Source organism: Phascolarctos cinereus, unplaced genomic scaffold (assembly GCF_003287225.1).
Source record: "Phascolarctos cinereus isolate Bilbo 61053 unplaced genomic scaffold, phaCin_HiC Scaffold_2;HRSCAF=192, whole genome shotgun sequence".
Lineage (NCBI taxonomy): Eukaryota > Metazoa > Chordata > Mammalia > Diprotodontia > Phascolarctidae > Phascolarctos > Phascolarctos cinereus.
This window is the reverse complement of record NW_027555625.1, coordinates 251,949,171-251,973,641: the sequence shown is the minus strand read 5'-3', so window position 1 is coordinate 251,973,641 and position 24,471 is coordinate 251,949,171. Positions and strand designations below refer to the sequence as shown.

Below are 24,471 nucleotides of genomic sequence, written 5' to 3'. Positions count from 1 at the left end.
GGAATCAGCAGTGATTTAAAGGAGAAGTACATACTACTAACCAGATGATGAGATAGTTACAGGAGTCAGCATAACCCTTCCACAGAAAAAAGTGTCTTTTCAGGATAGGCTATACTGTTAACTCAAACATACTCCCCATAAACAATGAACAAGATGAATGAAATGCTACTTAAGATTTATCTACAATGCAGCTACAGCCTTTAGGATTTGCTTTTGTCAGTATAAAAAGATACAAACTTCCTTGATAAATGCTCGTTTAATTTAGATGAAGACAGCCATACAACAAAACTTACTCTAGGGAATACAAGTAAAGAGAGGGAGAATACAGATCTGTTCCACATCTCCACTTACTGAAAGCTTTCACAGATGGGCTCTGGTGCTACCTCATCTATGAAGTTCATCCTGATTCACTCAACTCAAAATGTTCTTTACCTCCTCATATTCTCTTACGGCATTTTGTACTTCTCCTTTGTGCTTATCATAATCTACCTTAGAACACACTTAGTGTACCTATCACATCCCTTTTGTTGGATTGTAAGCTCCTGAACCGGAGGGAATGTGTTTCATTTTTACATCTTCCCCACTGCAAATAGTAGGCACTTAAATGTTTGTTGAATTAAGCTGTTTTTCAAAAGAGGGAGAAAGTGTTGAAGAGGTATGAGGTATGCAGCACCAACAGCTGCCAATGCATTAGTATTGAACCCAACATCTCTGGTTATAATTGAGGAGAAAATGGCACAAATTCTAAGAACTATGAAAATCCTCCTAAAAACACTGCTGAGGTAGAAGAATAGAGAATGGCAGAGTCTCCCACCCACCCTCACCCTCGCCCTCTCTGGTGCTGCCCTGATTTTCTGAGAATGCTGGCCAGCTAGAATTGATTCTAAGTGTCACTCTTATCCTGCTTTCTGGAGAAAGTCTTTCATCTTATATTTATGGTGGTTTAGTCTTACCTAAAGGAATGTGAGAAGGGATGAGCCCTAAAAACACACAAAATAATTGGCAGCAGGAAGAAAGAAAAAAAAAAGTTAGGCAAGGAAATCCAGCCACCCAGACTTGCTCAATAGCCCCTCTGTTCCAGAAAGCCACTCCCCACTACCCCTTCCTTTAGCAAGCCACTTAAAAAAGGTTTTTTGCCTCTAAAATACAATACCTCCCTATGCCCTTACAAGCTTGCAGAGAGGCTAACAAGCCAAAAACCTATGTGTGCAAACTCATTGTGAGGTTCAACATATAAATACTAACTCTCCAAAATCTGAGTGTTTTAATCACGGATGTTCTCATGTGAGGGTGCATAATTATACCACAGAATACCATGCTAGACTCCTAACCCCAAACTACTCAAGTACTAGCTTAAGAATTAACTCCTTATAGTCTATATTCCAGTAAGAAAAATGGCAGACCCAAACTGAATGCATAGCTATTCATGCAGCACACATGGTATTTTTATCTTTTTGTATAGTTTATATTTAATACCATAAAACAGTCATTTTCAAGAAATCCATATGCATTCATAATCCTTATCTGGAACAACCACCAAAAAAAACCAGCATAAAAAGCAACAAAGATACAAACTGTGAAGCAATTTGACTTCCATACATGCAATGTTGACTCTGTGATATTCAAAATTTCCATATGATAACTAAAGAGTATTACAGGCACTCTGAAATATGTATCTGCCGAGCTGACAGTTTTTTACCATTTAATAGCTTATGAGCAAGGATGCACTGCATCAGTAATCTGAAGTGCTTTTTTCAGCCAATTGAATGAATACCAAGGTACACTGAGCAAGTCAGCTGAATGAGAAGTAGAGATATTTGAATTAATTGGTTTAGTTAAAATATTTATTTTCAAATTTGTAGTAAGATTTTAAAATAAATCCATTGTGGACACCATCAGTTAAGTTCTAAGATCCTTTTTTCAAACACTTAAGTGACAAAGAATCATTCACTCTCATAATATTACTAAATATTCTAAAATTAATGCCCTTCTACTCTCAACAATCTGGAATCACATGAGGAAGTAACCAGAGGTTTCTCGCCGTAATAAAGAAATGATTTAACAACATCAGAAATATGAGACTAAGTCAGAATGCTTCTAAAAGCTCAGGATTCTAACTTGGACAGGGGCACCAAGGGACCTTGGAAGAGCTACATACTTACTTTCTGTAACAGTGCCCACAAAAGACTTAGAATGTATTTTGAAAGTTCATACCATAACAATCCAGTAGGGAACTACCCCCTCCATGGATTTATCTAAACCCTGCTGGAATCTATTTATACTGTCAAGGAATGGTGTCAACTCTAGGTTTAAAATTCATGAATGGAGTCAAGGATCTTGCTTCAGCCAGTTTATCTAAGAAAAAAGAACAGGAGTCCTTTAAAAGTGTACTAAGAACTTTCAGGGAAGGAACTCTTAGGAATACACAATTAATTAAATGAAGGCCACTGAAAAATTCACTTATGAACTATGACCAAGTATAGTCTATGTTAAGGAGACCTTGATGGAAGTACCAACTCTAGGAGATCAGCAAAAAAGTGTAAATTCCTTTAGGTACCTTAAATCTCACTGGCCAAGTGGAAAACAGAATTTGGCTCCTTTATATTAAAAGGGGGAAAGCAATGAATTCAAGGAGACTTAACTTCAACTTCCAACTTCCTACCTCCTCCTTGCTCAGGACCACAGACACACACAGAACAGCAAGACAGAGTAGAAAAAGTGGCAAATTAGTGTAAAGATATACTGAGCACTTGACTCATTCAAAGGAAATCTCTCCACTGCAGGCAAGTAACTACACTCCCCATAATCTATGATCACATGCACTGAGGACAATGAGTCACAATTCTCATAAATGGAAGTCTTCCTGTCATTCTCAAAATTTAACTTTCAGTTTCAGTAATCATGAATTGTACAGAGTTCCAGAACCTGAATAAATCTTCTTAGCTCCAGCATCAGGAAAACAAAGGAGATGCAACTCCCCTTGCAAATATATAGAACTAGAAACAGGACTATGTTAAGTCTTCCAATAAGTAAAAATATTTATTATATATGCCTTAACCCAAAAAGGGTAGGTCAATCCTCTGAATCTTACTTAGTCTGCTGGAAGTCAGGATTAAAATTTCAGTAAATCTTGACCCAATTTCCATTCAGGATGATTTGATGGAATTGGAGTGTCATTTAGTTTTAATGAGCTGGGCAAAGTTCCACATGTGAATAAACCAAAAATTAAAAAAGAAAACTATCATACTTTTTCAATTGTAAGATATAAATCAATATTGACCTGAAGATCTCAAGCTAAAATTGTTGCAAAACAAGTGAACTATCCTTTCTCAAAAGGTGTCTAAAGAAATTAAGACACTGCAGAGGTTGGTGCGGGAATGCGAGGGAACCATGAACACAGAACATTACATACAATATCAGATTCAGCTGCCATGTCAGTTTTGTTGAACTGCTTTCTGCAGTTCTTTTTAATTCTTTATAATTCACTCAGTAGAGTGAAGGATATATTTGGAAATAAAAGTGATTTTATAAGTCATGCCTGTCAAACATTTGTTGTCTTCCAGGACTTCTTAGCTATTTCTCAAGCCCTAAAAAAAGCATTTCAAGGCAAAGCATGACCGTCAACAAGTGGCACCACTCCGAGAAAGTACATTCCCAAAATGGCTCAAAGCACGTTATTAAAAAAAAATCTCTGAACGACTTTTAAGTCAAATTTTCTTATACCTAATACTCATTTCTTCTCAATTCACTCCAAGGCAATATTATAAGGAAAATGAGAATGTGATACTAACCAGAAGCATGTGATCAGAGATTACTAACAGTGCTTACCACCTGAGTTCCCCACAGGCCCAAGGAGGGAAGGAGGAGTCCCCAAAAGTGCAGCTTCGATGAAGGAACTGTCCAGTGTAATTTCAAATGAAACTTGTTATAAGGACTTACACAAAACACCTCCAGAGCTTGCTTTTCAGGTGTTGTACATGTCAGTTTACTTAAGACTAATATCTGTTAGCTTTTTTCCAGAGAAGGCAAAGCCCTTTTTGCTGAGGCTTTTCCAAATGATTTCCTATGCCCCCATGAAGCATGAAGAAGATGATATTTGCAACCACTAGTTAGAAATACTAACAAACATACTATGTCGTCTCCCTTACCTTGGAGGGAAGCAAAAATACAGCAACACTTGCTTTAAAGGAACACCTTTCACTAGGTGGGAAAGTCAGCTACAAACTTTGGCTGAAGGATACACTGAAATGCTCCTGTTTTAACTTGTCTGGAACTACTATACATCAGACAAATATGAGAGAAACATCACTAGGGTAATCTTACTTTGTATTTGTTTCCCACTAAGAACTTTCTTTGCTCACAGCTGTCTAATCTATGAGCTAGATAACTCTGAGGCAAAATAAATCCCAAGTAAAGGAAAAATCACTCATGATACACAAAAGAGAAATTAGATTAAAAATTGGATTACACCAGAGGTTCAAATACAGAGACATTACAGCTTTCTTGTGGTAAGTTTAGGTTTTAAAAAATACTCATGAATCGAAATATTTAGATAACTGATCATGAAACAGATCTACCATAAAGTGAAAATTCTTTTACAAAATCTAAAATTCCATCAGATGTTGATTAAAATACTGATTCTCATCTCTACAAAACTTAAAGTTTACCAACTGTCTTTCATTAACTTATATGAGATTTAGAAAATCATATTATAGAAGCTAACCATAAGGATGAACTTGTTTGTGGGAATATTCTGTATAATGTGTACTGTTGTCAAAGTCAGATACTGAATAGCACATATGAATTTATAGTATCCTGCATGCATACTGCCATTGGTACTCTATAAGAAGGACCATGAGCCAAATCTCAATTATTTGGTAACGAATGGTGAAATATAGGGAAATAAAATCCAAAAGGAACTGAAAAAGAGGCTTTAGAGCTGTTAGTATCAATTTCTGCCATTAACTTTCTATGTAACCTGGGCAAATCTTTAAAATCAGTTTTCCTTATCTCTAAAATGAGCTAATTGGGCTAGATGATCTCCTAAGTTACTTTGCAACTAACTCTTTTTTTTTTGGTGAGGCATTCAGGGTTAAGTGACTTGCCCAGGGCCACACAGCTAGTGAGTATCATGTGTCTGAGGCTGGATTTGAACTCAGGTTCTCCTGACTCCAGGGCTGATGGTCTATCCACTGCACCATCTAGCTGCCCTGCAACTAACTCTTAATAGTTATGAGTCTATTCTAAGATTATATATTACCTTACCATCACAAAACCTGGTGTAGCTATCAAAGAGCAGAATATACTAATTTCCTAATTTCCCTTCTGTCTTGGGGCACTCAAATGGACATGCTGTTAAGCAATATGACAAAAATCAGGCAGAAGGAAAAAAGGGCTAAGGAGCTGAGATCATCAAACCCTGTGTTGAATTTGGGAATGCCGTGCTCCACAGACTTTTCCATTCTAAGACCTAATTACAAGCCACTATACTTTGGTAAGTCACAAACTTATAATCATGTCTTATCCTCACTCTCTTTAACAATAAACTCTTCCCTAACAGAAACTCAGGCCAAAGATTAATGATATTTCAAAGGAAATGGATCCTACCTCATATCTCCAAGTTTTCTGCTGATAGCAGAGCCCACATTGGACAGAGCAGCTGAAGTCTTCTGTCCTGCCTGGGAGAGAGTTTCCTGAGTCTTCTTGTAACTAGACAGAAGAAAAATAAGTTAAACCAATCAAACAAGAATGAGAAGGCTTCCACCCACCAGGCAAGGAAAAAGCATCCCTACATTCCGGAAAAGGTTCCCCCAAAGGAAAGATTCAAATAAGTTAGTGAATAGTGGTGCTGCCACAAAAAAGCTTCTCCTCCACTTCTGAATGGGGCCCTTTTTATGGTACCCCCTAAGAAAGGGAAGCAGCTTCACCTGTTAAGTGCTTATAAGCAGTATTAAGCCACATTTTTTTCAAAAGCATGTAACCAAGTTAAATTTAGATTTATCTTATGGCTCACATTCCTTCTCTCTTACTACTCATATTCATTTTCCCCTTTCCTTAAGGATGCTGAATCAAGCTTTCATCACTGAGAAACAAAAACTGGATGACAGAACTAGAACAACAGAGACAATTATGGATATGACAACAGGACAGGAGGACAAGTACCATTTTGGAGGCCAGAGTTAGGAAAGTCCTCCCAGTGACTTTCAGCCACACTTAAGAAACATTAAGCTAATATTCACCATTACCTTAATTCATACTTTTCTCATCATGAGTACATCAGTATTATGCCAGTATGCAAAGGGCAGTTAATAGCAAAGATCCAGAACAAATCCATTTTCCTGCCATCTGTGATCTAAATGCATACATGTTCAATGTTTAGAAGTTTTTTTCTCCCCCTATATCACCTCAAACATAAGAATTCCTTGTACTTTTTCCATAACTGCCTTTTGGGACAGGGTACAAAGTTCAATTTTAATACAATCATTTCAAATAGCTTATAAAATTTCATCTTGAATCTAACACTGAGGTAGATTCCTATGCTTTAGTCCTTTGCCTTCCACCAACAGCCACTAAGCACATACCCCTTTCTCAAGGGTACTTCTGAAGTTATTTTCATTATTTGAGATAAGGACTTTGACACTAGCACAAAATTTAGTGGCCAAGTTATAGCCAATAACTATTCCAGGGAAAAGAGTGCCCAAGTCAGAGTTAGAACCTTGAACTGCCTCCCCTTACTCAGCAATCATCACAAACAAAAAGTTAAGACTTACTCATCTCAACCACAAAATCCAAAGAGCCTTGAGAAGCAACCAGAAGTCATACAGCCTATATCATAGCATCAAGAATCATGATAGCAATAAAGGGCTTATAGCCTACATTTTACAGTTATGTCATCTAGGGTCAAATGAGGAGAAATCTTTGATGAAGCTGACTATCTTAAGACTAAAATCACTTTGAAACAAACAAGATTTAACCTCTTCTGAAAGATCCAGTCTATAGAAGACTAGACTTTATCAATAATATTATGTTAAGTACTCTCTAATAAGATCACAATCAGACTGTTAAGTCATTTGGCTAAAGTTCCAAAATAAAAGACTTTCCCTATTTCCTACTGCAGTATTGTTTCAGAAATTAATCTTCCTTAAACACCTTTTCATCATTACTCCCTCCTTCAAAATCCTTCAATGGCTCCTCACTGTCTACAAGTTCAAACTCTTCAAGGTGGCATCCAAGGACTGCTACAATCTAATGCCATCCAAACTAGCCAACCTAATTTCTGAGTATTTCCAACATGAAATCTTTATTCTAATCAGGCCAAGATCCTCACTGTCTCCTGACCACTCACTCCATTCTTATTCTCACCTTAGCAACTACACTCATACTATTATTGTCCACTCCTCTTCACCTAATTAAATTGTAATCATCTTTCTAGGTCATATTCAAGTCCTACTCCTCCCTGATTATGCTAAGACCTCTTTGAAAGCCTCCATGATTATGCTAAGTCCCACTGATCTTTTACTATTTGTATCACAGAAGCTAATACTTTATTAATTAGTGTCTTGTAGTGTTTTCCAGTTGATTCCTGTGTGTTAAGTCATCTTACCCCAACTGCAATGCTCTCTGAGAATGCTTCCCTCTAAACTGTCAGAACAATTCTCAGTACAAAGGTGGTACTCTATGAACACTTACTAGACTGGGGGTGAGTGGGTAGCAGGGGACAATGCACTTCTAGGACTGATTTGAACACTCTGGGGTTTGAAGTAAATGAGAAAATTATTTTGTTTTTGTTTTTTTACTTAGCTTGCCCTGATACCTCCCTAGATTTATATGTTCAGATCTCATGAGCTGGCTTTCTCAGAGCACCATGTACTAATCTTCTGTACTTGTCATATACTAAACTATATTTTATTTTGTTACATATACTCTCCCCCACTAGATTACAAATTCCTTAAAGCCAGAGAAACTTGGATTTTAATTCTTTCTCCTCTACTTATTCGCTGTATGACTATGGGAAAGTCACTTAGCCTCAGTCTCCTCATTTGTAAAATGAAGATAATAACAGCACCTACTCCAGAGATATAGTGAAAGATCAAATGGAATAATCTATAAAAAGCATCTGTAAACCTTAAAATGCTATATAAATGTCAGCTATTATTATGTCCCCTAGCACAGAGCCCTGTGTATAGCGTAACAAGAGTTCAATAAACGTTTAATCAAAGAAATGGTTATGAAGATATCCATGTTATTGCTAACTAGTTCTTGTAATATAATGCCAGACACACTTCAGTAAAGAGAAAAAAATTAACCACCTAAAACTTTGGCAAGAAAATCCCACTCCTACACTTCAACAACTGGTAAGAATGTTACATATATAACCAGGCTTTGGAAAAAACAGACTCTTCAAAATGTCCTCTTTCTCACACCGAATCTAATGTGTGATTGTAACATTTCCAAGAGTCAAGAATGCCTTTCTACTTCAAAAACAAAATGTTGTAACAACTGCAACAGCAACATGTTAGATCTGACCAAACTCTGGAATCTGTTCTAATACCCTCAGGGGCCCAAGGAGACCGTACTTTTTTTTTTAGTAATAGACGTCACTACATCTTATAACTTAAACGGACCTTAGAGCTCATCCAAGTCCAAGCCTTTCATTGTACCAGTGAGAAAATTAAGGCTCTGAAATTTAAGTTCCCTAAGGTCAAACAATAAGTGACATATAAGAAAATGCCTGTACAGAAACATTTCTCCTTCCAAGACAGTATAATCTTCAATGTGAAGCAACGGAATTAAATCAATTCTTTTACTCAAATACTCAAAAAAGCTGAGTAATTCAGATAAAATGCTCTATCAGAGAAAGAAAATGCTGTACAATTTTTTTTAAAGAAACTACCATATGTCTGAAAGGGATCTCATTTAGCATCACTCTCTTAACAATTACACTGTAGTCTTCATTTGTTTTAGTCAAGCGATTTGGGTCTGTCTTCCATTCTCTACCTCAACAGTAAGCCAGTTCAGCTGCCACCCACACAATCCCAAGCACATGCAAATTCCAAAGGTTCCTTACTACAGAAATGCAAGTTCCATAACCAAATCTGTCATCACAACTATGGAGAGGTTCTGGCACTAACTGATTAGGGCAAGGCTCCACCCAGAAGAACCTGCCACTCACTATCTAGAACCCAATCTGTTGACAAAAAAGTAAGGATGTTCCCTGTCTATTTCCTTAGCTTTCCCAAACCTGGCAATTCTTTTTTTCCTAGATTAATCACAATATTTAGTCACATCTTACACTTTTTATTTTATTAAAGTTCTAAACCTGAGTGAAATCGGTACAAATTCTTTGAAGGGAAAATAGGTAATTTTATTTACAGACTTAGGGTCAAAATTACTTTTAATCTAACACTAATTAATAATTGCTAAGAATCTGTTTTTTAAATCAAAAGGAGTTTAGCAAGACTGACTCATGATGATCAAACCACTTGCAAAATTTAGTTTCAGAAATTCAAAACAAGACCTACTCTTCAAACTTGATTTTTCTTTTTTTTGTTTTTTTTATTTTTCTTTAAAAAAAAGTATATAAAACTACATGTTAACATTCTAAACTTAATAAATGGGAGAAGGAAGGCCTTACATATTCCCACTTATATCTGTGCTAAACAAAATATGACAAGGGAGAAAAGTAAAAAAAGGTAAAAGGAAAGCCTTCCTCACCCAAACAATGGCAGAAGAATATCTTGAAAACAACAGTTCTAGATAGGACTATAGCTACTACTTATAAGATGAGCTGGTGGCTCATCTTAGGTTTTAAAAAAAGTCAGAATTTAAGAATACCTTGAAGTATCAACTCCTATGAAAGATGTGATGCATTTTTAAAATATACACAAGGCAAAGAAAATAGACACAGGATGAAAATTTTTTTAAAAATAAAAATAAAATTTTTTAAAAATAAAATTATAATTCACCCTTCTAGTGTTAAAACCACAAATGGTGGTCCCCAAGCAAGAGATAAACAGGGAGGGTAAATGCTTTGTTCCTATACTCTCTCAAAACATGGCATAGGAGCTAGTTTCTCTACCATAAGGCTTTTCTTGCTTGTGAAACTGAAAATAAAGGGTGTGCTGAACTCATTAGGAAAAGAATGTGTACTAAGGGTATATACTCTAAGACACTGGTGCCCCTAAGTGGAATCTGTGAAGCTGGCAGCATTTTACCCTTCCCAACATATGCACTTTTTCCTCCCTCTGCTGTTCTCTCATCTTATTCTTCTTCCATTTTCCCTTTTCTTTAGACTGTCCATTGGTTTCTCAGTACCATTCCTAAGCATTGTTCATCTAGAAGGTGGGGAGGGGAAGAAGGGAGAGGAGAACAAAGGTGGGAGGGGAGTCAGAAGGTACTTACAACTAAAAGTTTACTAGCCCCACAACATTCACTTTTATTACAAGAGCAGTCACTCCCACCAGTGCCAATCTAGACTTGTGACTCAAAGTTTTCATTATCCCTACTCCTTACCCAAATGAAGTAGGAAACTACTGAGGGTGAGGTAACCCATAGTTATATTATGTTCCATAAATAATGGAACATATTTTCCCCAAATGGGCAAATAATTTGAATCAAAGAAAGTAATTAGATAAAAACAGAAACTGTTAATTATATCAAAGGTTTTTTTTAACCCAATACAAAAACACAGAATATTTTGCACTAAAGTTTCAGACACTCACGCTTCTGAATGGGTTAATTTCTCACTCCAGTCCTCCAATGTGCTGCTTGCTGAAAGATATCTACAAATACATGGATGTTAGAAAAGATGGTACCAATACTCCTGACAGTCACTCTCCCTATAACTAAATAAATAATGGGTATAGATATTCAAGCTTAACTAGAGCAATTTAATCTTTCCCCAACTATAAGTGGCCTGATGAAGGTATCAACTAGGTACTTCCAAGTACTATGCTTAACTGGGGTAGGAAACATCAATGTTTCAAGCAGATCCAACCCCAGGGAGCATATTTTCCTTCTATATTCTAGCAGCAAATTCTGGCTTCTGAAATCACCTTTATAATTCTCCCTGTCATCAGGAATTAGTAGTTAATTCATACATAGCAGGAGCATCTATCCTTTAAGATACCAAGTTTATTCCCCCCCAACATAACTAAAATATTAAGGTAATAGTCTTTTCCCACTGGAATATAAGCCTTAGTTAAGTATTACAAGATACAGCTGCTCCCCCCCAAAATTCCAAGCCTACCATGATATGATACTTCTAGTAAAACATATAATCTTATCAATTGTCAGTTTTGGACAGCACACACTTGGATTTCTTCATTTTGGTATGGGAAATTCAAAAGTCCAGTTTCCTAAGTTTCTCCAGTTAACTGACATCAACTGAGCTAAATTTTCTTAATGGTGGTATTAATATTTTGTGTTTAAAATTTTTTATTACATTGGGATTTCATCTCCATATTGCTCTTGATTTCCACAACTGTGTTACTAAAGGATTTGGGGGATGCCAACTCCAACTTCTCTGCCCCTATTTCCCTACCCAGCGTACTAGACCAGTCCAACTTACCACTATTTGTTTGACAGTAAAAAATAAGATTTCTAAGTATTTTGAGCTACTAGAGAAAAAGGACGATTTTATGGTAATTATTAATAGTAACCTTAGAAATAACTGCAACTGGTACAAAGTCTGCCCTGCCCTCTAAGTCTCCACTCTCAATTAAGCTATGGCCCTTACTAGAACAGTTGAATCTGAAGGGAGCCAGCCTCACCAACATGTCAGCTTAGGGCAAGGGAACAGATGTAGCCACCATAAAAGCCCAGGTTTTTTTTTTTTAAAGGCTGATCAAAGTTTATTAGTTTCTGTTAAGTACAAAGTAAACAAGTTACTGAGGCTGCTGGAAAGCACAGAGGTGATTCGGATAGCAAAAAAACCAAACAATAACAATGTGGTTTCTTGTACTGTTTTTTGGTGTTTTGCTTTTGTTTTCCTTTAAAAAAAAACCACCCCCCCCACCCCGCAACTACTTCTACACTTAAGCAGCCTATCTATTCTAACTGAATAGGTGGGAGAAGGAAAGGGGAAATGGGTTCATAAGCCCAGAAGTTTCAAGGAGACAGGTTAAGGTAAATATATAGTTGGCTCTCCAACACGGCATGAGTCTTCCCTTCCTCTTCTGTACTGATCTTCCCAGCCTGAATCTCCATTCATGCACACCTCAGCACCCATAATAGCTACCATTTCTAGCATTTCTGTTGATCCTCGCAACAACCCTGTGAGGTAAGTGCAATTAATAACTTATTCTGCAGATGAGGAAATTGAGGCTTAGTGAGGTTAACTGACTTGCCCAGGATCACACAGGTGTCTAGACACACACTGTCTAGAGCAGAATTCAAACTCAGGTCTTCCTGACTCCAAGTCCAACAGTCTATCCATTGTACTACCTATTCATTTTGTGCTTCCTTAGATTCCAATTTTGATTTCTCCAGATGGAGATTTTCCCTCTCCATCCAGCCATGATTACACTAGATGTACTATGACCCCATTCCTACATCAGGGAATATAACCACCTAATCTAATTTAAGTTTAATCCTTTTGTGATTATCTGCCGTGATAAATTTGCCTTATATCCAAAGCAGCTTGGATCCCAGAGCCTTTAACATAAATTAAAACTTCTATTGCAAGTCCTAAAGGAAAGCACCAATATTAATGGAGTGTTGCCTGAGCAGAGACTTGGTACTCTACCAGCACACACCCAGGGTGTGAGATCCAAAAGACCAGGAGGACAACAAGACACAGCTCCTACGAGAAAATCAAAGTACAAAGTTGTAGCCATGCTGAGCTCAAGATAATGGACTTCCATCACCTTCTGTTAAGCTGTTACTCTGCTGTGCTAGGGAACACAAACAAAGGAATTTTCTGCTCATGTTTTCTGATGGCTAGAGTCATACTTCCTTCAAAACAAGACCTGGAAAAGTCCTGCTGAGCAAACACTTAAAAAGTACTTCCTGTCCTTCCTCTCTATAAAAAAATATTCTAGCTAGACTACAGCCTCACTCATATCTTTATTGACTTTGTAGAAAACTTCAAATAAAAGGATCTCTGTGTATAGAACTGTCCTGTACTAGTAACTTATTCAGTTTCCGCCCCTAAAATCTAAGTTTCCACATATTAACACTTTCCAACGACCTAAAGGGACATATTACTAAGCCTCAAAGTCATATGTAAGAACAGATTGACCGAAGCCAAAGTACCTGATTTGCCTTAAAACTATCATACTATAATCACTCCATTAGGGATATCAGTGACTAGGCTTTACCTAAACTTTAGCTCTTCCCTACTGCCCCACATAACAGTCCATACAAAGCAGGTGTTTAATATATGTTTGCTAAACAACCAGGCAAGGGGAAAATGTTCTGAGAAGTTAGAGTACTTTAATTATCTTGATAATGTCATCCAATTATAGTGAAGAGCAAAGCAAAATGAAGTTTTAAGTGTGGTCTGGTAAATGTGTACAATTTCTTATAGATACTGCATCCTGATTTGCAAAAGTCAAGATTGGTTTCATTTTATTGATAATTGAGAGGGGAAAAAATACCCAACTAGTCATCAAATACCAAACAAAAGTTTACCCCAAGCACACAGAGCCCTCCCTGCCACCTGAAAGAGAAGCACAGGATAGGAAGAATAAGGGGGCAGAGTGGTGCTGACAGGCCAGGTGAACTCACAGGTCAGACTGTGTCACTTTCTCATTCCACTCTCCAAGTTTCTCAGATGTTTTCACATAGCTAGAAACAGAAATTCTGGTGGTGAATTTCTAAATCAAGATTCCAAATTGGGTTTGAAATTGCATATTAAATATCAGAGGAGAAAGCAAAGAATCAGAGATCATTAGAAAATACCCACTCAAAGCTTGGCACCCTCATCATGCACGATGCAATAGTTCTATCCTTTATCTTTAGTGATGTTTGGCTGTTTAGTAAATGCTGTGTGACCCTGAACTAAAAGGCCATGTGAAACCAGATTAAGGCTCTATAAGAAATGATAAGTTCCTTTTTAGTTCTAACATGTTGAATATACACTGTTATCATTAAATAATGGGGCTCACCTATAGATGTTTGGACAGAAACAGGAAAGAGAAGAACTGACGGTTAGAAGCAATCCTTAAAACCACATGCACCTGACAACTTACGTGCCTGTACTTAAAACAGTGCAATTCTCAGGAATTAGAACTGCTTTGTGTTAGAATGGTTCATGTGAAGCACCAGTTTCTCCATAGGGCTATAGTTTCTTAAGTAAGGGGTCCTCATCCCTGACCACCTCCCCCACTCCAGGCTATTGGTTTTAATAGGAACCGAGAAATTAGAACAGTGAGTTCTATAATGAAAAGTCGGAACTGCTTTCCTATTCCCTACATTCTTTGAAAATCTGTAGTTCTTCAAATGAACTGCCTTAGTCTGACAGGCCAAAACAGATATGTATTTTAGAGGATTAGACCAGGTATTGCCTTAGAGATTTCAAACTTATGTGACTAAGTTCTCATGTTAAGAAAATGTATGCATTTCAATATGTACCACACCATATGTGCCATCAAAAAACTCAATCCCTGTGGGAAAATGAATGAGTACCCTGGATTGTGAATTCCTGAAAGTCATTCTCTTTTTTAATTTCTACATGAAAATCTAGTTAGTTCTTCTATCTTTAAAAACAAAATTATGAAAAGTTATTAGCTCCATATTTGAATAATTATTTCCTAAACTCCAGAACTCATCCTTGCCATACTTTTACTAAACAGATATATTTTATCCCTTATCACCAAAAACTTAATGCACTCAGACAAAAAGGCAGAAAGAATGGCCAATTCCTGAGTACATTTCAGAAAGGTAGCTGCACCTACAAGTAAAAAGAGAGTCAAAGGGAAACCTACGCATTGGAGACCTGAACATCATGCCAACTCTTTGAAAGATTTTGCTTCAGTCCATCCAAGGGAGTCAGGCCCAGCTTCCTCTTCAGCTCACCACAGTGTCTTTCTTTGGCTGCCAGGACCTGCCGTAATGTAACAATTTCTTCTTCCACCTTCAAAATAATAAAAATGTTTATTATTGCATGATCAACAATCACAACTCATATTTCTATTGCACTTCAAGCTTTACAAAATGTTTTACTCATGACAACTTTGTTAGGTGGGTAGATGAGGAAACTGAAGTTCAGAAAGACTAAGTGACTTGCTCAGGGTTACTACTAATCACTGATTTGAATCCAGTTCTCTTGACCTCAAATTTACTGCTCTTTCTGCTACAACACACTGCCTCTGCATCTCCAGTAAAGATTAACTCAACCTATTCAACAGGCTATAGAACTGGCCCCTAAAAACAAAATATTCATCCTGGGCTTGGAACTCAACATTTAAAATCCATTACAGTTATGTATTTTAATACCATCACCAGCTACAAAGCCTTACTTATCTTCTTGATTTAGTTAGATTTTGCAATGGCTCAGGTCTAATGTGCATTACTGTTTTTAAAAATTCCTTTTTCTGAAAATTATCCTTTGGCTTCTACCTCCCTATAATAGAGACTTGAGTCTAGCCCATGTCTAGTTGTGCTTAATTCCTCATTTTTGTTTTAACAATGTAATTCTCTGAGAGGTAACAAGAAGAGGCAGAGGGATAGGCACTGGACCAATGATTTCACTACTACAGGGGACCTTCAGATGAGGAAATTCCCTCTACCAATACATGTTGATCCCTTCTCTGAAATTTATAGTTTTTGAGCAGTTATGGACCCATTTAGCAGTCTGGTGAAACTTTTCAGAACAATATTTTTAGGTACATAACATATATAAACTCACAAAGGAAACCAATTTTATATATTGTAATAGTTATCACAATATTTTTTAAAAAACCTAATTCACAGACTCTAAGTTAAAAACTTCTGTTTTAGAGAGTTTCCTAGAATACTTAAAGGTTAAGTCATTTGCCAGGGTCACATAACCTGTATGTGTCAAAGGTGGAACTTGAAACCAAGTCTTCCTGACTCCAAGGCCAGCTCTTTATCCACAATGCCACTGTGTCTCTGGGAAGCGGGTTTAAGGGATATACTGGGAAATGCACATGCCATAAAAACAAAAATAATTAATAAAAATTTATTATGAAATAACAATTTGTTGAAATTCATATAATCATACAAGGCTACCAAGTATAATAATACCAAGCTACCACCTGTCATTTGAACATTTGGCAACAAAATTGGGTCTCTAAATCTTGCAACTGTTCTAGCTTTCAGTCTGAGTCAAAGCCAATAGGAAGTAGCATCACGAAGGTCAAAGAGAAATAATTCTGTTTACTGACTAATGTCTCATTTACAAATCTAGATGCAATTTTAATAATAGCAACAAAGAAGTCATTCCACATTATTAGAAGGCCTAGAAACAGAAGCTTTGTAGACTATTCAGAAATCCGTACTAGAGAAATGACTATGAAATCCTAAGAATCATAATATTGAGAATACGTGTGGACTGACAAGTCCATTTATGGTATATTCTCTAATTATCTAGCCCATTCAAATTGGGGTTTGAAAATGACAGAACAATTCCTTCACCTAATAATCCCACTGTGAGCTGGACCTTGGTGTTTGGTTTATAAACTCCTTAAGGTATTCTGAACAAAAAGAAAAATATCAATTCCTTTGGACCACAGCCTGTTCTCCCTTAAGCTTTTTCTAATTTACAAACAACTGCTGCATTTTCCTCAGCAATATGAAAGTTGACATACTGGTGTTTGAAGCTTATGTGTATTAACAGTCTACTCAACCCCTGAGGTTGGATTCTAAATACCAAAATATGTTTGGTCTTAAAAATATCCCATAAGACAGAGCAAAAGTACTGCCACTTCTGTCCCTTGTTTTAGTATGGGGTAAAACATAACATAACCTGAGCAACTTTATACTAACACTTTTAATTACAATAAGCTTGCCAAAATGTTTAGTGAGTTTCTTTCTCTGTATCCCACCATCTTAAGCTTATCAGTTTTAACCTTATATCACAAGAAGTTTAATGGAAACAACAAAATATCATTTTAGTAGTTAATATGCATAAAAGTTATACCAATAGGTCCTCAATTTTGTTGAAAAAAGTTAATTGTTAATAAGTTCTTTAATAATCTCTAAGAGAAGCCTAGCATAGCAGCTAGAGAGTCAGTCTCAGAGTCAGGAAGACCTGGGTTCAAGTTCTATCTTTCAAACATACTGGCTCTGTGGTTCTGGCAAGTCACTTAACCTCTCTCTCAGTGTCCCTAGGCAACTCTCTAAGACTCTCAGTTGCAGAAAAGTTGCAGTTCTGAATTGGTAGAAGATTCCTCACCAGAAGTTCTCCCAAAAAATGAAACCACAGGTCTAATTTGGGGGGTTGGGGGTGGGTGAGGAAAAAACCTTTAAAGTGGCTGCTATCATCCTAGCCTTGCCTTCCCTTAATCATGTTCAAGATTTAAACAATTATCTCTTGCCATGCCAACTTATCATCAAAGTCAAAACCATAACAAAAAGTCATCAGGGAAGAGGATATAAACCCAATATCATTATCAGGTCTACCAAATCACTGGCTGCTGAAAGAAAGGAACACCTGGGCCTCCAATTCGGCTGCCAGCTGTGACTATGGACAAGTCACATCTCTCTGAGCTTCAGTTTCCTTATCTATAAAATAGGAAGAGTAATATCTGTACTACGTACTTCAAAAGTTGTTGTGAGTAAAGTACTCTGTAAATGACAAAACATTATATAAACATGGGCTATTAGCAGGTACAATAATAACAGGCAACCATGTTTAGAATGAGCATCCTCACCAGATTTCAATTAGTATGATTTCTCATCATGTTAACATTTTGTACGTATACTACAGCACCTTTTCCCGCTTACAAACTTTAATGAAAGAAGGCTGTGATTAATTTTGAGCAAAGAAAACACTTTGTTACCTTAGTGAGTTCAGATCTGAGCTCTTCTTCCTCTGCCTCTGTCAGGCCCTCAGGAATGGAGGTCCTGGCAGTCCCTGTATCCACTGGCACATCTGTCATGGTATCTGATAGTAGACCTTTGTTAGGAGAATTCAAGTTGATATCTGTCAGTAAGAAGAAATAGGATGAGACAAAACAAATTAACAACTATGGTATGACCTTCAGTTAACAAAGATCTCCCTGAGGGAAATGAAAGGCGGGAAGAGTGGGGTTGGGGAAGACTAGGGGAAAGACCAAATGGGAAACAACACCAATTGTGTTATTAAGTTTCAGAAAGGCAAGCATGAGGCAGAAACACTCTGAGCATTGGTATTCCTTGTGAAAATTCTAACCTTTGAGAAGGTAAAATCCTCACTACAAACAAGGCAACAAGTTTTAGTAGGGTTTTTTGTTTGTTTGTTCAAAATGAAGGAATTTCATATGACAATAAGCACTCCCAGCTTCCCATCCCATTGAACTCATCTACTAATGCACATACCTAATTATATACAAGAAGCACTTGCCAATGATACCACCACTGCAGGGTGTCAGCAAAACTAAATCCTATTAGCTCATGTTATGTCCTATATTCAGGGACTTCACTGGGCACTACGTGAGCAGAAAGTAGAAGAGGTGACAGAAACTGTTCTCTCCAAGGTTACCGATGATTTTTAATTGCCAAATCAAAGGGCTTTTTCTCAATCCTTCTCCTTCTTGACCTCTCTGCAGCATTTAATACTGCTGATCACCTCCTTCTGGATCCACTCTCCTCCCTGTGTTTTCACGCCATTGCTCTCTCCTGTTTCACTTCCCATTTGTCTGAATGCTCATTCTGTCTCCTTTGCTCATTCTTCATCCATGTGACATCCATTAACTATGGATATCCCCAAGGCTCTGTCGTAGGTCCTCTTCTCTTCTCCTTTTACACCAAGCGCTCTTAACTTGGGGTCCATGATTTTTAAAAAATATTTTAATAGCTGTACTCTAATATAATTGGTTTCTTTTGCTACCGTACATATTGTACTTCATGCATTTAAAAACCATTCTGAGCAGGGGTCCCTAGGTTTCACCAAACTGCCAAACTAGTTCATGACACATAAAAAAGGTTAAGAACACCTGTATGTACAAAGGGCTATAAAACTGTATATACCCTTTGACCTAACAATACCACTACTAGGTCTGTATCCCAAAGAGAAAAAACAAAAAGGAAAAGGACTTATATGTACAAACCCCCCCAAAAAACTAGAGCAGCTCTTTTTGTGGTGGCAAAGAATTGGAAATTGAGATGTCCATCAGTTATGAAATGGTTGAACAAATTGTGGTATATGTGATGGAATTATATTTTGCTATAAGAAATGATGAGCAAGACACTCGGAAAAACCTGGAAAGTCTTATATGAACTGATGCAAAATGAAATGAGCAGAACCAGAAGACTGTATACAGTAACAGCAATATTGTATGATGATTAACTGTGAATGACTTAGTTATGCTCAACAATACAATGATCCAAGACAATTTGGAAGGACTTAGGATGAAAAATTATACCCATCTCCAAAGAAAGAACTGATAGTATCTGAACACAGATAAAAGCATACTTTTTAAACTTTCAAAAAAAACCCTCTTGTTCTACATTATTTCACTTGGTGAGCTCATCAGCAATCAATAACCATCTCTATACAGATCTATATATCCAGTTCAAGTCTCTCTCCTTTGTTACATTCCAAAACCTTCTGAACATTTCCAACTGGATATCCTATAGGCATCTCAAATTCATTATGTTCAAAACAAAAATCATTATCTTTTCCCCAAAACCATTCCTTCTTCCAAACTACCCTATTACTGTCAAGGCTCTACCAATTTTCCCAGGCACCCAAACTCACCACCTCAGGGATATCCTCAATTCCTCACTCTCACTCAACCCATATATCTAATTGTTGTCAAATCTTAACATTTCTCCCTTCATCACATCTTTCATATGTGACAGCATGTCGATTTTTCTCCATTCACCCAACCACCACTTCAGTACTGATCACAACTCACTGATCTGGTCTTTTAATTGGTCTCCTTGCTTCAAGTGTCTCTCCCACTCCAATCCATCCTCCACTCAGCTGTCAAAGTGATTTTCCTAAAGCAAAGGTCTGGCCATGCCAACACCTTACTCAGTAAATTCCAAATGGCTCCTTATCACCTTCAACATCAAATGTAAAATGTTCTGTTTCTCATTCAAAGCCCTCTTACACTTTTCTCCCTTCCAGGTACTCTCTGGTCTACTTACTGTTCCTCACACACAATACTCCCAACTCTACCTTTTCACTGATTCTTAGTCTCTCTGGCTTCAAGACTCAACTTAAGCCTCATCTTCTTCAGGAGGCCTAGTCCTCCAGTTGCTAATGCCTTTCCCTCTTGGATTACTTTCCATCTACTCTGTATATATCTTGTGCTAATTACTTACTTACATGGACGGGGACAGTGTTTTTGCCTTTCTTCGTATCCCTATTGCTTAGTACAGTGCCTGGCACAAAGCAAGGGCTATATAAATGCTAGCTGTTGACTGACTACATCCAGGGTTACACAACTTTTCATATCAAGTTTAAACTTCTTGCACTGAATGAGATCTGTCCTCTCTTCTTAGCATATACGCCTGTGCACTTTATACTCTAGAAATCTAGATGATACCACAGAAATGTAGCTTATTTCACTTCTTAGAACATTATTGTTCAGTATTACTACACTAAAAATTAACAAATTAACAAAACCTTTTCCTAGCACACTCAAAGTACATCATTAAAAATTTAAAATAAAAAAGGCATTCCTTTTATTGTTTTTTTGTTTTTTGGTTGGGCAATGGGGTTAAGTGACTTGCCCAGAGTCACACAGCTAGTAAGTGTTATGTGTCTGAGGCCAAATTTGAACTCAGGTCCTCCTGAATCCAGGGCTGGTGCTCTATCCACTGCGCCACCTAGCTGCCCAGGCATTCTTTTTAAAAGCAAAACTTATAGCAGACTGTACAATTCTTAAGGGCAAGGAACATGTTTTATTCACCTATGTATCCCTGGTAGTACTTAGCTTTGCGCCTTCAGCCCCAGGCATAGGTGCTCAGTAAGTAACTGCTGAATGAAAAATGTCCTCTTTTTAAAAACAGTGCTGATTCTGAATTTAAATTCTGTTTAGTTCATATTCTTTCGCTTAATCATTTTTATCTGCTGTGGTATCCCTTAACGTAAATGAACACCTGAAATTTGCTGCAATTCTTATTCATCAATTTTATTTTAGAAAACCATACCCTGGAGAGGAGTGCAGTAATTAAAAAAAAATAGAAACCAAGAAATACTTTCCCCACAACAATCCCCATCAAATTTTAAAAACTTCCACTGAAAAAAACAGATGTCAAACTAAAAACAAGCAACCTAAACCCAATAATACTGTAAATAATCCAAATTACATATCTGTCAAAATGCAAAACATTCTTTCTATTCTGAAATCCCTGAAATTATTTTACTCCAGAACTTAATGATTCAGATTTCTTATCACATTCCTCTATCATGCCGACGAAACACCACTGAAGAAGCTTTTCCTCAAACAGACTGATTAGGTGTGTCAGTATTACAACTTGACCCACCAGCTTTGCCAACTGCCACCTTCTCCTACCCTCCCTTAGGTAACACCAGTCACCCACATTAACAAGAGATATAAGGTAGGCCAAGAGAATGTCTCACTGAGGACTTGTGTAGGGGAAGAACACCACAATGAAAGTGAAAAGAGTTATGGTGATTATTCAACAGTGTCTTGGATGCTGACCCTACAATCTGATTCTGTATGCTAAGTACCAACTAGAGTGACACATCTAAACTAGATCTCCCGAATATTAGTGAAAGAAGAAAGCAGAATGTTGAGAAAGTAAGAAAATTCCTGTGTGGGATATGTCAGGGAAAGAAACATGAAAATGGCCTGAAAAAGTAGTGAGAGGGAGAGGGCGATGAGGAATCTGGGGAGGTTAAGGGAGTGTGGAAGTGAAGCAATTAAAGTTGGAGAAGTTTACAGGGAAGAAGGTATGGAAGAGTAAGAAGGCTAAAATTTGGAAGAGAAAGGGTAAGGATAGCTAAAAGAGGATCAAGGCTGGAAGGAAAGGCAGGAAAGAAAAAATACTAAGAAAAAGGCAAGAAAGAGGTCTAAGAAAAATACAAGATGTAGGAGAAACCTCTGAGAGAGAGGCTGAAGAAGATGAAGACATTGTGGGGTAGGAAACCTAAGAGAGTTGGGAGCAGCACAAAGAGGTGATAAAAATGAGGGTACCACATCACTGAATGTAGTTCCTTAGTTAATAAATATTTGCTGAATAAAGATGATGGAAAAGACTAAAGGGCCACTCCCAGAGGCTGGGCAAGGAAGAAATGAAGGCACTGGAAAGGTGCTCCTAGCAAGTTGCTGAGAGAAACTGAATGGGAATTACCATGGAGGAAACAGGGTAGGAAAAGAAGGAAAACAACAAAAGAGGGTTCCAGAAAATGGATGGAAAATATTCCCGGTGGTTTTAAGAATCATAGATGCAGAACAGGAAGGAGACTGTCCAATCCAATCCGCTTATTTTACAAATGAAAGAAGTTCATGGAAACTTGACCGCTAAGAGGCAGAATGAAAAAAAAAGAAAAGAAAAAAGCCAGGTCCTCTAATTCCAAATCCAGCGTTCTCTTCTATTTTGGGCTACCTGATTTTTTTTTGCGGGGGGAGGCGAGGGCGGGCAGTTGATCCAGAGAAATAAGAGCTAGAAAGGATGGGATGACAGGACACGGGAAATGGCCAAGGGTTGTCGGGGTGAGATTCTGAGGGGGGAACCCAATAGGAGAGACCAGGGAAGCTGGGGGTGGGCTTACCAAGGAAATGGGGGTCGACTAAGGAAAAGATGGAGGGCATCGAAGGGCACATAAGGGAGGCTGAGACACCATGGAGGAGCACATATAGGGGGAAGGGGAGAGAGACAGCATACGTGCCAGGAAGCCACAGGGATATCTGGGGAGAAGGGACCAAGGTGAGGGACGGGTACGCAAGAGCCCAGGGGGCCGGGGGCGGAGCCTGGAGGGGCGGGCTGGACCGGAGGCGGGGCCGGGAGGCCTGCCTGTCCGTTAGTCAGTCGGTCAGTCAGTCAGTGGCTCCGTCCCTGCTCTCCTCCCTCCACGGCTACCTTGGCTGGCGGGATCCATGTCCGGGCCGTATGCTGGGCAAGTGCCGAGGCCAAGCCTAGTGTCCGTCGCTTCCACTCGGCGTCTAGAAGACTCGGAGAAGCTGCAGCCACCACCGCTGCACGTAATCCCAGCCGCGGCCACTCACTTCCCCTTGGGGGGCCCGCTGTGCCCTGGCCCCGCCTTCCCCCGGAACCATCCAATGAGAGCTTCCTCCAGCCACGTCCGCACTCCAACTTCGTCCTTGTGATAGGCGAATGTGTGGTCACGTGACAGGGGCAAGGCAGGTGGGGTTTGGGAGAGTCCGGCCCAGTTCGGGTTCACCATTGAGTTAAGCGTGCTCCGGGCTAGAAAGGCAGGAAGGAGTGGAGACGAGGGGAGTATGGGGAGTCGGAGGACTGCACAGTGTTGCATTGCGTGTGTCTTGTGACGCGTTTTCTGTGGTCCGCTGCCTAAGCCTCAGCGTAAACCTCACTCTTGCATTTTGCCTTGTGTCTGTTTCGTTCAACTCTTGGTCTTCCTCCTCCAGGCCCCACCAACCCGAGCACTCCCCCCAAGTCCCACGGCGAAGCTGGCCTGAAAGTTTTCCAGACTTCACCAGAACTCTCTTCCCGGCATTCGCCGCCATCAGTCTAAGTTACCAACCTCTAAGTGCCCTGCTTCGTTCCATACCTGCAGGCCCCCCACTTCTTTCCTTTGGTGTCTGTTACTCTCAGTCTTACCAATAGGCTTGGCGATCATTTAGGTCTATGGAATATTTTTAATTCAGTCCAAATAAACATTAGCCCCTTGAGGGCAGGGCTGTTTTTCTTTAGTATCCCCATCACAGCAACTTGCACATAGGTGCCAAAAAAAAAAAGCTTTTTGAATTTAATTTGAATTAATGTGCCTCTGACACATAACTTGCTCTGTGACCTTGAGTAAGTCATTTAACCCCTCAGTGCTCCAGGCATCTCTCTTAGACTCTATTTTGGTGAGCAAAATGTAGATCTGCATCAGTAAAAGGAGTTTCCTCTAATGGCTTTCCCTGTACTAATGAAACCACAGCTTGAGTAAAAAAAGAAGAAAAAAAAACATTGTACTTGGGTTTGGGTGCTTGGCTTTGTGACCCAGGAAAAGTTGTGTAACCTCTTAGTTTCCTCCTCTAAAATAATGGCAATACTATTTGTCTTACCCTAGTTTACAGGGTTGCTTTGAAAAAAAGTATAGCAGTTCATTTATGTGAAAGTGAAAAACTTGCGCAGGCAAAATTAATGCACCTAGGATAAGAAGGAAAACTGTCAAATGGGGAAAACAATCTTTGTATCAAA

General features: G+C 38.4%; 1 protein-coding gene across 18 annotated transcripts in view; it reads right to left on the bottom strand.

The window, feature by feature from the left end:
* The window catches only part of TPD52L2 (TPD52 like 2), a 28,964-nt gene extending 5,618 nt beyond the window's left edge, over positions 1-23,346 (bottom strand). The window contains exons 1-7 of one of the 18 annotated variants that reach the window (XM_020981633.2): positions 23,164-23,346; positions 17,967-18,109; positions 14,928-15,076; positions 13,729-13,788; positions 10,722-10,781; positions 5,608-5,709; positions 954-980 (exon numbers count right to left, since the gene is read on the bottom strand). In XM_020981633.2, coding sequence (XP_020837292.1) covers positions 954-980; positions 5,608-5,709; positions 10,722-10,781; positions 13,729-13,788; positions 14,928-15,076; positions 17,967-18,109; positions 23,164-23,182 — 560 coding nt within the window. In that variant the 5' untranslated portion in view covers positions 23,183-23,346. Of the gene's footprint in view, positions 1-953; positions 981-5,607; positions 5,710-10,721; positions 10,782-13,728; positions 13,789-14,927; positions 15,077-17,966; positions 18,110-22,855; positions 23,103-23,163 lie in introns of those variants that run through there. The other 17 variants (XM_020981631.2, XM_020981639.2, XM_078149911.1 and 14 more) reach the window with 17 other exon arrangements.
* Between the last annotated feature and the right edge of the window lie 1,125 nt (positions 23,347-24,471).